The sequence below is a fragment of the Podarcis filfolensis genome (assembly GCF_964270895.1).
Source record: "Podarcis filfolensis genome assembly, chromosome: Z".
Taxonomy (NCBI): domain Eukaryota; kingdom Metazoa; phylum Chordata; class Lepidosauria; order Squamata; family Lacertidae; genus Podarcis; species Podarcis filfolensis.
In genome coordinates this window covers 24,555,361-24,572,769 of record NC_139617.1, presented here as the reverse complement: position 1 = coordinate 24,572,769, position 17,409 = coordinate 24,555,361, and the positions used below count along the sequence as shown (strand labels likewise).

The 17,409-nt window shown below is 41.8% G+C and overlaps 1 protein-coding gene across 6 annotated transcripts in view; it reads left to right on the top strand.

Moving 5' to 3' along the window:
• GAB3 (GRB2 associated binding protein 3) overlaps window positions 1-17,409 on the top strand; it is a 77,695-nt gene that overhangs the window by 32,613 nt on the left and 27,673 nt on the right. For 5 of the 6 annotated variants that reach the window (XM_083595985.1, XM_083595989.1, XM_083595990.1 and 2 more), the window contains exon 2: window positions 13,931-14,234. In XM_083595985.1, the coding sequence (XP_083452111.1) occupies window positions 13,931-14,234 (304 nt within the window). Of the gene's footprint in view, window positions 1-12,307; window positions 12,496-13,930; window positions 14,235-17,409 lie in introns of those variants that run through there. The other variant, XM_083595987.1, reaches the window with a different exon arrangement.

Genomic DNA, 17,409 nt, shown 5'->3' with positions numbered 1-17,409 from the left:
TGTGTTTATGATCACACATAAACTGCAAGAAAAGGGATTAGTTGACATAAACTGTTTTGTTTTTGCAAAAGTATGTGTGGGGGTTCCATTTGGAATCTTTCCATAAAAGCTATTAGTTTAATAAACCTTCTCAATACTTTTCAAAAAATTAACTGAAGCTGCAGTTATTTTGGTGTTGGCTATGTGCATTTGTACTTAGCACACCTGGGATGAGATACATGTTTAGCCAGTCTGATATAGTAGTAAAGCCCAGTAATGTGGAAGATTTTGAACTGGGAACTTTTCATAGGGTAATTTTCTTAGGAAATAGCCTGATGCCCTAGAACATGATCTGATTTAGCGTGTTATTTTACTTGGATCTGGTAAAACTAAAAACTGTGAAACCGGCATCTTTGCCTAATACTGTATTTGCAATTGCAATCCATTTATTGTTTCTAGAGAACTTGCAAAACAGAAACATTTCTGTGGAACAATTAAGCTCCGGTATTTTGAATATTACTCCCAACCCTCTGGAGCAGATTTGGAGGGAACATTGGTGGTTACCAGGGCAAAGAGAGTTTGTAGAAGCAGAAGCCTGCTGCGCAAGTGGGCAGCAACCTGTCCTTCAGCGTGTATGGGCAGATATTCACAACTAATTCAACACTTAACTGTGTTAGTTGTTGGTAAACTTCTGGGCCCAATAAATTAAAAGTGCTCATTCTAATCCTTAAAGCCAACAGCCTAGAACCAACATAGCTCTTAGAGCAGAGGTGTTGAGCCTGTGCCCTCCTTATGTTACTAGTCTCCTATTCCCATGATCTCCAGATAACATGGCCAGTGGTCAAGAATTATAAGAGCTGTAGTCCAGCAATATCTGGAGGGCCACAGGATCCCTTCCTCTTTCTTAGAGCAGTGGCTCCCAATTAGCTAAGTACTGCAGCGAGGAGGGGCAGAATTATGTGCCCTGGTCTTGACCCGCTGCTGAACTCACTTGCATGTTTAACTCAAGGCTTTGTCCATTGAGGCTCCCTATAGCTTGTGGATGCGGGTGGTGCTGTGGTCTAAACCACAGAACCTAGGGCTTGACGATCAGAAGGTCAGTGGTTCGAATCCCTCAAACGAGGTGAGCTCCCGTTGCTCAGTCCCTGCTTCTGCCAACCTAGCAGTTCGAAAGCACAAGTAGTTAAATAGGTACCGCTCTGGCTGGAAGGTAAACGGTGTTTCTGTGCACTGCTCTGGTTTGCCAGAAGCGGCTTAGTCATGCTGGCCACATGACCTGGAAGCTGTACACCAGCTCCCTCGGCCAATAAAGCGAGATGAGCGCCGCAACCCCAGAGTTGGTCACGACTGGACCTCATGGTCAGGGGTTCCTTTACCTTTATAGCTTGTGGAAGGGGCTCCCTTTGCTAGGTTGTTCTAAATTTATATGCTTGGCTAGCTGCTCCCAGACATTGTTTAAGCCAATGAGGTCAGGGGCTGTGGCTCAAAACACCTGATAGCAGGAATTTGAAAAGGAGGAAGGAGCTATGTCAGTTAGCACCCTGGGAATAAGAAGTGAACAATGCTGATAAAGTTTCAAAGCCATTCCTGATGATGGTGGTTTATTTAGTTATTCTCACAAATCAGATTATTTTGTTGTAATCTTTTATTTACTTATTTATTCACTCACTCATTCATTCAAAAGTCTTTCTTGGCTGCTCTTCAACGAAAATTATTCCAAGGAGGTGGTGTGCGAAGGTGTGAATAATACTATTCATGCAACATATAAACATGATATAGAAAACAACAGGTAAGATTCACAACATCCAGACTAAAACGGGGGGAAACAACAACAGAGGAGCAAAATACCAACCCAAGTATCATCTAAAATACAATGGGTAAGCAGGAAGACTTTAACTTGGGTCCAAAAAGGGTTGCATTGTGCTCCATATGCCTCTTTCGGGGGACCCACACTGGGCAAAAGTTTTCTGCATTGCAGGGGGCTGAACTAGATGATCCTTGTGGTCCCTTCAAACTCTAAAGTTGCAGCAGCCTTCTAGGGTTTCATGATGGGCACATTGCCAGGCCTACATGGAGATACTGATGATTGAACCTGGGACCTAGCGGTATTGGCAGTAGTGATTAAGATGGAACAATGGAGTGACCCTTTATGTGTGTGTTCCTATGTAATTTTGTTATTATTGCCCCCATATTGCAACAGGGATAGGAAGGCACTGCTGAACCAGCACTCCCAGTGGGTTCATAGCAGTGTGTCCTTTAGCTACTACATGCCTGAGGTAAGGTGGATCCATGATCCCACAAGATGCACAGAAGACTCTGGATGCAGTTATTTGGATCCTGACATTGTTAATCCCCTTTCCACGGAAGCTAAACTATCCTGCTTCACAATTGTGCTCCAATATTTCTTTTCTCATGTACAACAGCAAGTGAGACCACATTTTTCTAGGTTGTATAACTGAAATAAATTTATCAGTTCTTGATCAATATGGGAGACCATATTTAGTTAGGGGAACACAAAGATTTGTTACAAACACCAGGAGATAAAACAGGGTGGGAATTGTGATCTGGATAAAGACAATGGTTTAAAAAGGGTAGGGAACTCTTTTAAGACCATACATGGGTTTCCAGGATCAAGCAAACCTTCCAGTGGTGCGTGTGGCCAAAGCAAAAGTGGGCAGAGCAACAGGTGTAAATATTACCTTTGTACAGTAGTCTAGTTTCAACACACATCCATCCAGAGTTATTGTCACAGTTCACGGACATTCCAGCTAGACCAAAATACTCAAGGCGGTTATAAAGCAGGAGCAATAAGGGGTATGACCTGTGGAAGTTGCTGAGGGCCAGTCAGAGAGACCTGATGGGCCACATTAAGATTTCAGGTGCAAGGCTTCCTGATTTAAGAAATACCTTGTTCTCATGCTATTTTCTGTATAAGTCATATTTACAGGCTCAAAAAATACGCCTTTTGTTATTTGATCATTCCAACATCCTATTTTCCCCAGTAATAAACCATATCTATTTATCTAACCAATAGATTAACTGCTTTATATAAAGATAAACCTCTGAGTGGTTTACACAGTAAAATCCATGAAATCCACAAGACTAAAATACAAATAAGATGAAATACATAACTGTCACTATCACAGTAGACAGCAGAATCAAAATACTGAAACAGAATACTAAGCAGCGCAGTCTAAAAATTAACAGCCAGGAAATGCCTGAATAAACAAGCAAAAAGGCACCTAAAATAGGCTGATGCTTCTCAGAGAGTGCAGGGGAGGGTGTACCAGAGGGTTAGTGCCAGTGTGGAAAAGGCCTACATGGGTGGGTGGTGGGTACCACTCTTAGACTTCCTAGTTGTTTTCTGCTGCACCTGGAGAACAGCAGCCTGTTGGAACCAGATGATTTGGCCAGCTAGCCCCACCCATGAAGAGCAAGAACTCTGCCATTGCTGTAGCTGTTTTCCAAGGAGAAGCCTATTTATTTGGAGGCTGCTGTTGACTGTTGTTTTCTGCCAGCTCTAGTGTGGAGATGGGGCGATATCTTGAGGGCAGGGGCACTCACCTTAGGCAATTGTCTGTGGATGGGCTTGCTCTTAGGTCAGAGAATGGAGAAGCTGGGAATCAGGAGGTGGGAGATGTGAGTTAACTTGTCTTCCACATGAGAGGTGGAGTGCTGAGGATCTATATCTATGTTGAAACCATTTGTAGAACAATGTGTATCCAGTGTCACTGATTTTCCCATTTAATATAATTTTGATTGAGCTATCACACTTTCCTTGCATCTTTTATCTGTATGAATATGCTGTTCTCCTTCAGCGTTAGAAATTTCCCAGGTGCATTTTGCTTCTGGCTACCAGCCACTTGCAACCAAATGAAGATGCCTGGGTGCCATGATAGCATCTCCACCATCTGGAGGTGCATGCATGGGGCTCCTTTGAGCTTGACTGTTTTCACACATTAGCAACACATCCTGTAGAATTCTATCCGTAATATTTTATCTGCACAATCAGAATGAATTTCAGGAACCAAAAGGTCTTATTGAAAAATACAACTTTCAAGCTGTCTGGCCCCTAAATGGCAACTAGACATTGCGTTTTGGCGACTGTTACTCTGGTTAAAGGAGCCATTTGGCACCTAGCATTGTTCACTACTATGGGGACCTTTGAACAAAAAAGCCATAAATCACTAAGCCATACATTGTTTTACATAACAATCTGTCAGCTGCTGCATGCCCAACAGGGCATCCTCCAATTATTGTAAAGGTAAACTGGGTCTGTACAGAGGAAGGTGGTCTATCAGGTATCTTGGTTGTTCAGGGCTTTACACGTTAATAATGGAACCTTGAATATGGCTCAGTAGCTCATAGGCAGCAGATGCAGTGCTTTTGGGAAGCTTTCATGTAGGGCATGAAGGCAATAGCCTTTTCCCATTATCACATGTTACATTCAATGGGTGTTAAGTCTGTGTATCTGTGCACACAAATTGTTGAGCTGTACAAATCAACAAAGGGCCACTCTTTCACAGAAACACTCGTACCTGTGTAGAGATGATTTGCTCAGAAAGCTTATCATTAGTCCCCAGCCCGGAGGTTCCATTCAACCATAGTGACTAGAAGCTGTTGATAAACTTATCTAAGAATCTGTCTGAATAGCAGCAAATTCCTTAAATGAACTGCATGATATATGTAAAAGCCATTCCTGTTGTTTGCCCTGAATCCCCTGCCAATCAGGAAGAGTGAAAGGAAGGCCTTTCCTCACACATTGTCCTAGCTCCAAGGCATTGGTGCTACTTGTGAATTGACCTATTGCAGCAGTGGCTAACCTTTTCCAGGCTGAGTGCCACACTAATCCCTGGCAAACCCTCTGGCAGCCACATGTCAAAATGGCTGTGGAGTAAAAGTGGATGCGGTCCTTTTTTCTTTTTAAGGGACACATTTTCAGGTTCTGCAGGGGGTGACGGGTGGCAGGCAGCAATCACAACCCCGTCCCTGCCCCAGTGAGGACTACATATGCTCACTGGGTGCAGAATGACTGGCAAAGTGGGGAATGGGAAGAGAATGGAATGGAGGAATCAAAGCTGACTGTCTTGGAACAGCAAAGAGGAGTAGGTGACTTCAACGATTTGTTGCCAGTCCCACTAGTATGTTAAAATCATAATTAGTTCATTAAGCAAGTCCATCAGTGTTTTGAATATGTGTGGTTATGCATATGTACACACACACACACACACACACACACACACACACGTTTCCTTAACTGTCGCAGCCTGAAGTGTTATTTTTCTCTCTCTTGCAAATAGTCCTTTCAAAAAACAAAAACTCCACAGCTTTCAAACCTATTTGACTTAGATATGCTCAAAGGAATCCATTCGCCTGACAGCAAATTTGCAAGTTTATTAAATAGCAGCAATGACTCATCCACTTGCAGCTGTTCCTGGGAGCGTAAATATACATAGACACTATAGATTAGGGTGTGCAATTTGGGATGGGAGCGTGGTTTTGGGGAAACAGATTTCTTTCGGCTCTGATTTTATTCTGAGCATGTGGCATTTTCACTTCTTCTCCCCACCCACAGATGAATGCTATCTTTTCCTTTTGTGTGTGCGCAAGGAGAAATGGGAGCTTCCCTGCTGTTTTTGAAAATTTCGGCCTCTGTATGCTTTTCTATAAAGCATTCATCATACAACTAGAATAAGATAGTTTCAGGCCAATGCTCTTTGCTAGTAATGGATGGGTGTCAGTTGAGTGGGAAAGAGGGAGGTGTTTTCCCCAGTGATACTTTTTAATGCCAGAGAAAGGGAAGATTTTTATACCTCATGAAAAATAAATTGATGATGGTTGGATCCAGCCATGCTTACAGTAGACCCATCGAAACATGACTAACTTCATGATCCCAGGATGTGGTCTGGAGGCACATGAGGCTGCCACCTTGATGAAGGTCAGCAGGCCGTGATCTGGTCAATACCTGGATGGATGACCACCTGGGAAACACATGTATGCCAAGTGGTCAGAGCAGTGAATGTTTTGCTTTCATATACAGTAGAGTGGTTTCTACATACATCCCCCTCAATCCTCCATTTAGGCATGCAAGCGTCATTACCAGAGTGCAACGACACTTTTCAGCCAGGCAAAAATATTCTAGGAGGGTATGACCCAGGAGAGTCCCAAGGGCCAGGTAGAGAGGCCTAGTGGGCAAGATTTCCCACCCCAGCTATAGAACTTGAACTCTGGGGTTTTCTGTACCCTTAGCAAAATCCTGTTCCTTGTGGGCATCTTCATCCCAAAAGTTTTGTGCTCTAGAATATTAAAACTTGGGGTAAGGCGAGCAACTTCTAATATTATTTTAATATGCCAGCACATCTGTTACTTTTAAATATGATGCAGTTTTCAGGCTCGTTTCCCCCCCAATCATTTGTCTGAAATGTTAAGAAGCCCCAACCCTACCCCAAGTACCCCACATCCTGTCAACAATAAGCCTTTCAGAAAAACAAAATAAAAAAAACTACTCATTCCTTTTCTAGGCATTTTAAAATAGACATCCTTGGATGCTGAAGCTGTCAGAGGTTAGACTGTGTTTCCAAGGCCAGGCATGAATGTCTTAAAAGACCATTCAAAATGCCACATGTACAAGATTCCTTGTGAAAGTCAGTAGCTGTGTTTGTTCATCTTGAGATTCCTGCATTGCAGGAGGTTGGACTAGATGCCCATTGGGGTTCCTTCCAACTCTACAATTCTATGATAATATGATAACCCAGGGTTGCTGTTTATCCTGGTTTGTTGTGTTGTCTGATTGCTTCTCCACAGCACAAAGAGCAGAATAAACATGCTCACTTTTCATTGGATACCAGGATTAGATACCCATGTTTCCTTCCACTATAAACAGAGGAGAGGGGCAAGGAACTTCTCTTTATGAACAAGTGTGGCAGTGGCTAATGTAGGTTCCTTTCCCCCATTGATTTGCGGCCAGGGTGCCTGACCATCTTGTGAACCTATCTCCCTTTCTGCTCCTTTAGCTTTAATAGCCATTGTGTGTTATACCTTGCCCTCCAATGGCAGTCATTTTGTGACTGGTGTGCTCCCATTGCACCTTTTCCAAATTTGAAATGTGCCCAATGGCCCCAAAAGGTTGGCAACCCCATCCTCACAACTGATCCTTATTCAGTGGATGCAGAGACTGCAAGCTGTTTGTGGGAGCATTTGGTGGTTTTAGTCAGAACTCTGTTGTTTGGCTAATGGTAGATGGCCCCATAAATGAAAAATGTGGGGATGATAAGCATAAAAAAGATATCTGGTTACATCCTGGGCATTGGACCAGGAATAAAATCACTGGTGCTTTTGCAATGGATTTCTTCATTTATGAAGGGGGATGCAAATTAATATAGATTTATGGAGACTCTTCAGCCAGGGTGCAATCATTTTGTGGAAGGCTACTCTCTCAAGCTAATAAAAGCAAGCGTCAGAAAGCATATAAACATAAAGTGTGTATCAGAGCCTCTAAGCAATTAGGAGCTTGTTTCCAGGAATCCAAAAATAAATGTGATGCTTCTCCCCCCAGACAGCTAAAGAAAGCTTAGATTGATATGCTTATTTGGGCTGCTTTGACAATAATTCACCCTTATTTTTTGGAAAGAAAGAAGACATTTAGGGCAAAATAGTCTAGGTCTCTCCCCCTACTTGCACTGAAGATAAAATTTGAAATTTTCCATTTGCCCAGTGGATTCCATTGTGCTGATGCCAATCAGATTAATCTAATCTCTCCCAATTCCTCTTTGTTATTCACATCTCTTACTTGTCAAGGACTCCTGAAGGGTTACATATAGTGGCTTCATTCTGTTGTTCAAAACACTGGTCAGTTGCTAACCATGTTTTCATGAAGGGTAAGGCTATCAGTTACTAGTTTTTCTCCCTTTCTCATAATGTGAGAACTTTGGGCCATCCAGTGAAGCTGAATGTTGGAAGATTCAGAACAGACAATAGGGCTTCTTCACATAACACATGGTTAAACTGGAATTCACTAGTGATTGCCACCAACTTGTTTGGCTTTAAAAAGAGAAGTAGACAAATTCATGGAGGATAGGCTATGCATGGCTACTAGCCACAATGGCTATGTTCTGTCTCCACTGTCAGAGGCAGTATACCTCTAAAGACCAGTTGTTGGGTAGCACAAGATGCAAGACTGCAGTTGTATTCAGGTTTTGCTTGCAGGCTTCCCATAGTTGGCACTGAACATGACTATGAATTTGAGGAACCATCAGGGCTATCCTTAATGTTCTTATTAAACTGAACATTATTTAAAAAGAAAAAATATTTTTGCAATAACTTAGATTTATTCATATTTTTACCTGCCCTTTACCACTAAATTGGAATCAGCTGTTGTAGCAGATAGTTGGCAATCACAGAAGGCAAACAGTTGTACTGGAGTAGATCTTTTCTCATTTTTTTAATTTCATGGAGGGTTGGTTTTTTTCCCTTTTTCTAATGTGGAAGAATATCAAAAGTGGCAAGGCTGCCCCTCAGTGTGAATTGGTATAATCTGTGCAACCACCTCCTCAACCAAGCAATTCATTTCTGCTGCGCATGTGTAGGCCTAGTCCAAGATGATGATACATATAAGACAAAACATATAAACATAACAGACACAGGTCTGCTGTTGGTGCTTTTAATGGCAGTAGCTGGCATTAGGCCCTGAAACGGCATTGTTGGGGGCGGGGGGAGGTGATCTTCATCCCACTAAATTCAATACCCCTTCATGGTGTGGCAGTGGGAGAGCTGCCCCCTCACCTAGAGTCTGACGTTTCACAGCCCATTTTGATGCCTCATTCTGGAAGTAGAGACTTTGAAAAGGGAGGAGGGTGAACTAAATTTCACTTGACCTTCCCACTTCAAAATGTGCCTTGAAAGATTTGATGGTAGGAATAATATAACTGTATCTGCTTGCGTGTGTACCTCATAAATTACATTTATTCACCAGCTGGATCTATGGGACTTCTTACTAAGACAAAACGATTACAGAAGAAAATCCATTTTGAGGTGGTAATAGCAGGCTTCTGCTCCCGTCATTTACTGCAAAAGCACCATTAGAGCACATTATGAATTTAGTAATCTCTTTGACTGACAGGGTGGGGAGTAGCAGTAGCTTAGTTTCACACCTACCCCTTTTCGCTTTCTTTCTCTCCCCCCCCCCTTTCTAGATACAATTTATTTTATGATAACAAAAACCAAAAACATACACATCAAAATCAAAAATTTAAACCATAAATCTTAATTGACTTCCCTCCATTCCCCCTCCTGGTTCCATTATTTTATACTTATTCATGCACGTCCATAAAATAGTATATTCTTAACAGTCCAGTTTTAAAACCTTATTCATCTTGTTACAAGTGCCTTTTAGAAGTTCAGCTAATGTAGAAGCCTATACACAAAGCTTGCAAAGTATGCATTTCCCCTTTAAAAAAAAATCAATGTCCTTTTTCTTTCTTGGGTTTCAAATTATCTAATATGTCCTGCATAGTTTACTAATTTGTTTTGCCAATCTTCTTTGGCGGTGGCTTCTTCCTTCTGTAGGACATCTTGGTCTGGCGTCCACTCTCGGATGCAGGGACAGAGTCTTTCACTCAATAAATCCATCAAGTCCTGAACCTTTCAAAATCATAGCATCTGTTGTTTTTTAACAAAAATCATTTTCAACATTCTCTTCAAATCTTTATATGTCACTTCCCAGGCCTTCTTAATAACTTTACATTGCCACCACATGTAGTAGCCTCTCATACCTTTTGCCCTCCCTTCCTGTTTTGTCTCCATCACAGTCAAAGCCTCCCAAATCAATTCACACGAGGTGCCATTTTTGTCGTGGACCACCCTTACTTTCCCTTGTATTTTCCTTGAACCTCCCACCTCGGTGGTTTGTACATTCACCTCTTTAAATTGTCCCACAGCCTCTGAAAGTAAATTAGTATTTTACCGAATTTGAGAAGCTGCCTTATCAACATTTTCCTTTATCTGATCGAACAGTTCTCTTTTAAATTCTAAAAGCAAATCGTATAATTCATATTTTATGTTCTCTTGTCGGCCCTGCTGGTTTGTTTCAACACTGAGATTTTTTCTTCTGCCATTTCTAATTTGGGATGAAGGGGGGCCAATTCTCTCCCCGTTTCCCAGCTTCCTCTCTAAGATTAAATTCCAAAACAAAAAGTCCTTTCCCACCAAGGAAGGTGTTATTTTGGCTTTATCAGTACTTTATTAGGCCATTTCACTAGACTCAGTAGAGAAAACCATTACTTCCAGCCTCTTTTCTACCCCCCTTCCACTTTACTCACGAAACCAGATTTTAACGGTTATATAGTCCCATCAGAATGATTTTTAATTAGCAGTATGAATAAAACTATAATATTAATGTTATTTTAAAGTCTAATTTAGTTCAATATTAGCAATAAATATTATAGTCCTCTTTTTTAATCTTGATTTTTAACCAGCTGATACCTTTTAATAAAATAAGTCCACAATTATAATTCCATTAGGGTAGATGTCTTCAACACTCTGAAAGATCAAAAATTTCTTTCCTAAAAGTAGCGTAGATTCAGAGAGTCAGTCCAATCTTTCTTCTAGAGAGGAAATTTGTAGTATTCTTCCATTAAATAACATTGCAATCCTTCTCCTGTTTGACCTCCATTTTCAGTCAAGTTCAATCACAACATAGGATAGATTCAGGTTCAAATTGAATTCAAGTCAATTTTGATGTTTTAAAAATTCTTGAGATTAGTATAAACGAAAGCTGTGTGGAATCTTTTAATCCTTATTGTTCATTAGTTAACTTAACTCCCAAAGTAAACTTCATCAACACTTCACTTGTATATATTTCGTGCTCGTAGCACCAGGAACGGGAGTGGACTTCCTTTTAACACTCCCGTTTTTTTGCCGAATCGATCAAATTAAACAGTCCTCACCTTTGCAGTCGGCTTCAATATGCTGGAATGGTAACCGCTTGTGGCTGGATCAGAGGCTTTGCCTCACAGAGCTGTGGTAGTGCCTAGTTCACCAGCACTTTCCTTTTTCCCCTTTTCCTTTCCTTTCCTTTTCTTTTTCCTTTTTCTTTTTCTCAAATACTTTATTGAAATTCGTATATAACATAGATAATGTACACATGCTTGAATGAACAAAAATATAAACAGAACCGTATAAACAAAAACCATATACAAATAATTTCTATATGTTTACAGAAATTAAACTTAACTTAGATTTATGCTGTTTCTCTTCCCCCCTTTTTTCTTATCTTTTTACTAACATAAAATAAATGAGACTAGACTTCCTATCATTTCCTGGTGCGTCATCTTTCTGATGATGAATGTACCTATCATTATTAGCTTACTCATTCTATATTCTCTAATACATTCTTACAACAATTTGTCTTATTTCTTATAGGTTACTTTAGACGAGGGTCAATCAAATGCTTCCATAGACATTATACCACTGTTATAATTTTGTAGATACCTCTTATATTTATTCCATTTTTGAACAAACACTTGTCTTTTATTACCACTCAGACTGTTGGGCAATTGCGTCATTTCTGCAATTCCTGTAATTTACATTGCCAATCCGATAATGTTAGAAGATTTTCCCCTTTCCAGTTAATTGCTACCAGTGTTCGAGCTGTGGCCGTGGCATATAGGAAAATTTACCTTAAATTTCGGAATGTCATTGCCTAAAATGCCCAAAATGCCTCTGGCTTTTTAAAGAAATGTTAGCCCAAAGATTTTTGCCTCATGGAGCTGCAATGGTGCCTAGTTCACTGTCGCTTTCACTCGCCCCCCCCCCCACTCTTCGCACCTCTCGGGACGGAGAGCAGAGACCGGCAATGCCAAGCTGCCCTCTGCGAACAGCAGGACCCCGAGACACCCTAGTACTCCTCTTGGAGTTTTTTGGGGAAGTGCTCTTCCCAGAGGCTCCGTGAGGCCAAATCTGACAGAGCTGTCATATCTGCGGTTGGTCTGCCATGTCACGAGAACCCGGAAGTGCCCTTTTTCACATTCACCCTTTTCTTCATCAGACCCCTGAAAAGTGATCTGAAGGCAAGCACCAAGATTTTGGCAGGTTCTTCAACCCACCCAAGGATGAAATGGGGCTGTGTGCACAATGGCTGCATTCACATCACAGTTTATTCTGTTTTGATTACTTTCCCCAAATTGTTAAATTCCACATTATATTTTAGCTTTCAAATGTTGTAAAAGCCACTTCCGGGCATTTTGCACAGGTTTTGCATTCATTTCCGTATTTTCTTGCAAACAAATTTTTTTTCTGGATGCAGATAACCCAGTAATTCCTGTACAGTATAGGGAAGTCTTTAATGTGCGATGTTTTACTGTGGTTTTATAATTTACCAGAAGTCGCCCAGAGTGGCTGAGGCACCCCACTCAGATTGGCTGCATATAAGTTGTTGTTGTTGTCATCATCACAAAGCTTGCAGTATATTCTACTGTAGTTCCAGAAATGACTTGCTGCATCAATGCTGCCTGCTGCAAGGTAGCCAACATAGGACCAAGGCCACTGATATTGGGGGGGGGCGCAAATTAGAGGGAGCTTTTGCTGAGAGCTTCATCAAACCTGGAGTTGGCTCTGTTCTGGGTTGTCCATAGTCCACCCTCTCCTGTGATGAAGTTGAAGCACCCTTTCCAAATGTTTGGCCCATCACAGAGAACTTCGGGTTGATGAGAGAGATGATGCTCATTTGGGCTGGGCACAGCCCACAAAAGACATATCTCTCCCCTCTCTCTGAAAATCATGGTTCTCTTTGCTTGATGATCCTATACTAACCTCTGGACCATGGCACATAACAGCCATTTCCCGAAATCCTGTGACCCGAAGAGACTATTCAGCTGCCCAGACTTTGTTAGCTCAGAGATTGAAAGAAAACATAGTCCCTACCAAGGAAGAATGGTAGATAAAGCTGATGGACTGTGCTGAAATGGCAAAACTGACTGGAAGAATTAGGAATCAGGAAGATTTAAATTTTAATAAGCAATGGGGAAAGTACACAGTGTATTTAAAAAACTACTGAAAACACGTAAAATCATTAGTAGGACTAATATGACACTTGTAGCTAAAAGTTGAATTATGGATTAGTTAAAGGTTTGATAAAATTGGAGTAACAGACAGGAGAAAATATTGGCATAAGGATCCACAAAAGAGGAGGAGGGAAGTCAAAGGGGATTTATTGATTATATCTTAATTGTTTTCTTTGTTGTTGTTTGTAAACCTGGAAATCCAAAAATAAAATGAAACAAAACAAAACAAAACAAAACAAGCCTTTTCAATTGTTAGCATATGCTATATGTGATAGGAACCTGCATATTTACAGTTTGCACACATTTCTGAGGTAGGGTTACCAGACATCCCTGGTTCCTGGGGACTGTCCCTGGACAAATTCCTTCCCCAGAATGTCCCCAGATTTGCAAATCTGTCCCTTGGAAACGTGGCAGTGGCAGCCTCAGCAGCCCAGAGCCAGCCTGGTAGCGCAGTTGGCTCTGGCTGGCTTCAGGAGCTGCTAGCTGCTTGCTGCTCACTGCTGTGGCGCCCGCCATTTTTCCTCTCCAGAAGTCCCCATATGATGTGTCTTGTGCGGAGAGGAAAAATCAGTTCTGTGTGGATACCTATTTTGACATCTGGAGGTCTTATATTAACTTAAGATGGACAATACTGGTGGTTAGTGTATCATTAATGTGAGTTGATAGGAGTATTATCATTATTATTCACATGTTCCTTTTTCTTTCATTCCATCTTTGTTTTTATTTATAACTAAAAAGAAATTTCTGATGCAGCCTGAATCTTTTCTGATGTAAATGATGCAAATTATGCTCATCTGTATGGGGGGGGGGATTCCAGAATATTTTCCTATTTAAATTATTTTGGCAGACACACATTGCCACCAACAATCCTTCTCGCTATTTTTTTCTCTCAGGCTTGGCGAAAGCGCTGGTTCGTGTTGCGCCAGGGCCGAATGAGCGGAAACCCTGATGTCCTGGAGTATTACCGAAACAGCCATTCCAAGAAACCCATCCGGGTGATCGACCTGAATGAATGTGAGGTGGTGAAGCACTCGGGCTCGAGCTTCATCAAGAAAGAATTCCAAAACAACTTTGTCTTCATTGTGAAAACGACTTACCGCACCTTCTACCTGGTGGCCAAATCAGAGGAGGAAATGCAGGCTTGGGTGCACCACATCACGCAAATCTGCAACTTCGGACATTTGGAAGATGGAACAGGTAGGAATGGAAAGACGGGTCAAACTCATGCAAAAGTGGTTCATTCACTGTTAATATCTTAAATAGTTCACAGCTTGGTTGGAGAAAGTCTCTGACCATGTGGAAGCACTTTGCATACCTATGAAGGGGGTATTCCTCCCCACCTCTCAAGTTTTTTGAATCTTGTATTTTGGAACATGTTTGTAAAAGTTTCCCTGACCAAAACTACTTTTAAATATATCTGCTTTTTTCTGAATTGTAGAGAAGCAAGCACCAAAATCTTGAAAGAGGCTTTCACAACCTGGGGTCCTCCAAATATTTTGAACTACAAATCCCATCAGCCCCAGTTCAAAACCTCTGGAAGGCACCAGTTTTGGGAGAGAACTCCCTTTAAAGAGGCAGGTTTTCCAGTCACAATTCTCCAAGAGATTTGCAGCGTGCACTTTCATTTTTATGCCGTATGCCCGGGAATGAATCATCTTGCAGATGGCTTGTTGATTACGAGAAATGTTTCAGTGTCCCTTAAAAGAAAAAAAGGGGAAACTAAAAGCCAGTTTTCTGATGTTATCACTGGAACATACCAAATCTATATACCACTTTAATTTGCTTTTAGACTTTGAGGACGCAGCTTAACGTCAGATGCATTTAGCCCAATGTATTTATTGATTGAGGGGATGGGTTGCTAGAATCCTCAGCTTATATTATCAGCCAACATAGCTATAGCTCAGTATATTTGCAAGGCAAGAGAACTGCTGAGTAGCAGGCATGCCACAGGGCAGAGATTGGGAACCCTCTGAATATTTGCAGGACTACAATTCCCATCAGGCTTGACCATTGGCAGTGCTGGCTAAGCTGATGGGAGCTGAAATCTAACAACCTTTTTGGAGGATCACAGTATCCCCATCTGTGCCTTAAGAAGCACTGGAACATATGAAACTGCCTTATACTATGTCGGACCAATGGTCCATGTGGCTCAGTATTGTCTACATTGATAATCAGTGGTTCAGGATTTCCGACGGGGACTCTCCCAGCCCTACCTGGAGATGCTGAGAATTGAACCAGGGACTTTATACATGCAAAGCAGAGTTACAGCCATTCCCACTGTGGTTGCAGGTATAACTGGCTGATATTGGGGAAGGGGCTCCTTTAAGTACTTTAGTCCCAAGCCATGCAGGACCTTGTGTGCTAGTGCTAATACCTTGAATTAGTTCATTGGCAGCCAGTGCAGTGCTCTGAGTGACACATGGTTCCATTGGGCTGTCCCACTTACCAACCTGGCAGCCACATTTTACACTAGCTGCAGTCTCTGGATGGTATTAAAGGGCAGCTTCACATACAGTTCATTACAGTAGTCCAGGCAGGATGGACCAGAGGTTTATGAGTCTGGTAGCTTCCTATGCATCATAAAAACAGAGGTACTTCGTCTCCAGTATATACATCATGTACTCTCCTATCTTGCTCTGTAGTCATATGTGCAAGCTTCAGTGATTTTTCTTTTCCCAATTAGTGCTTCAGCTTATCAAATAAAGCTTTATTCTGATGGTGAAAGCAGACTGCTGCCTTGATTGCCGAGCAGGGAGCAGGAGGAAGAGAAGGGGGAGGGGGGAGAATGAGAACAAACATAGAATCTCTTTGCTCCCTCCATAGAAAATGGACATACATAATTTATGGTCCGCAGATGCTGCCATGTGCCTTTAATGGACCTCAATTTTATTACTAGGCTCTTAGGAAAATGTGCAGAAGGCCACCGGCTTCTGTCCTTGGAGCCTGGCTTCAGATGTCGGCACAGCCCAAAGGGACACTTTCGTATTCTCACTTGCTCTCCCTGCAAAGAGCATTTGCTAATGGGCTGGAGAGAGTACTCAGAGGAATTAGTGCTTGCCAGTTCTGAGCCTTGGAGATCAACTTTCTGCCCCTTTATTCTGTGTGACTTTTGCTGTCTGTTTCTCAGAGACATTGTGCATTTGCTGTGGGTTAGCTGCATGTAAGCTAGCCATGTTCATTAATTTCAGTGGGACTACTATTGAGTAGGACTAACATTGGCTGTAGCCCATGGCTGCCAAGGAATGAACAGGAGCCCCTAAAAATGGCCTGTAGAGCGTCGGGGAGATCAGAATTCAACCTGCTGACAAGATCCTGATCCTTTTTCCTCGGGTATAATATTTGTTGGGAGGGTGAACTTTCAGATTCTGATACTTTAAATACTCTATGTGCTGCTTTCCTGCTCCTTTGCGGCCCTCAAAGCAGCTTATAGTCAACAAAATACAAAACTGGAAACTGGAAAACAACAAATATCCATAAACAAACCCAGCAACCAGAGTACAAAAAGCAAACACGGTCATTAAAGTATTCGGAGGAGAAACGTGTAATATAATTGGAAAAGGTGTTGCCTTAATATTTAGTAATCTTGTGTGGCACCAGAGAACTAGTTTGTTATCAAAAGCAAGGAAGTGAAGGAGACAGAGGACGGAAAGTGTTTGTGAGCCCACATTGCTCAGACCATGGTTTCAAGGTTGTGATTTCTGAACAAGGTACTTCCTCCTTGGGTATGTCCATGTTGACAGTTCAACTTGCTGCAAGACTTGGCTTCACCTCTGTCTCCAAAGTATCTAGCACTTACTCCACCAGCAAGTCATAGGCTCTCAAAGAGGAACTCCTTTGCCACTCATTTGAAAAGTGGGTTTGCTTGCACATCATTAAGCAGTGCAGCCCCATAAGCCTTGGATACCCAACGTGCTGCCTCAATACTTTGTGGGACTACAACTCCCGTTATTTCTGACCATTAGCAATGCTGGCTGGGGCTGATGCAAGTTGGAAGTCCAACAGCATCTGGAGGGTTGTGTGTTGCCTTAAACTGTTCATGTCAAAATTTATTTAATGACAGGTGTAAGAATCTTTGAGATTCCTAATGAAATCACTGTAAACTCACCTCAGGGATGGATGATCAATGGTAGGGCATCTGCTTCACATGCAGAAGGTCCCAGTTTCTTTCCCCTTCCCCAGAATGTTGACCTTAGAGACTGGGAGCATTTGCTAGTAGAAGCTTTTAAAAAGCAAGCAAGCAAGCAAGCAAACAAACCCAACTCTCTCATAATTTGAGTGCTCATTTGCATATAATACCCCTTACAGAATACATTCAAAACGCTTGCCCCAGATGTACATAAAGCCGAGACCAAACTTCCAGCCCATTAGCTGA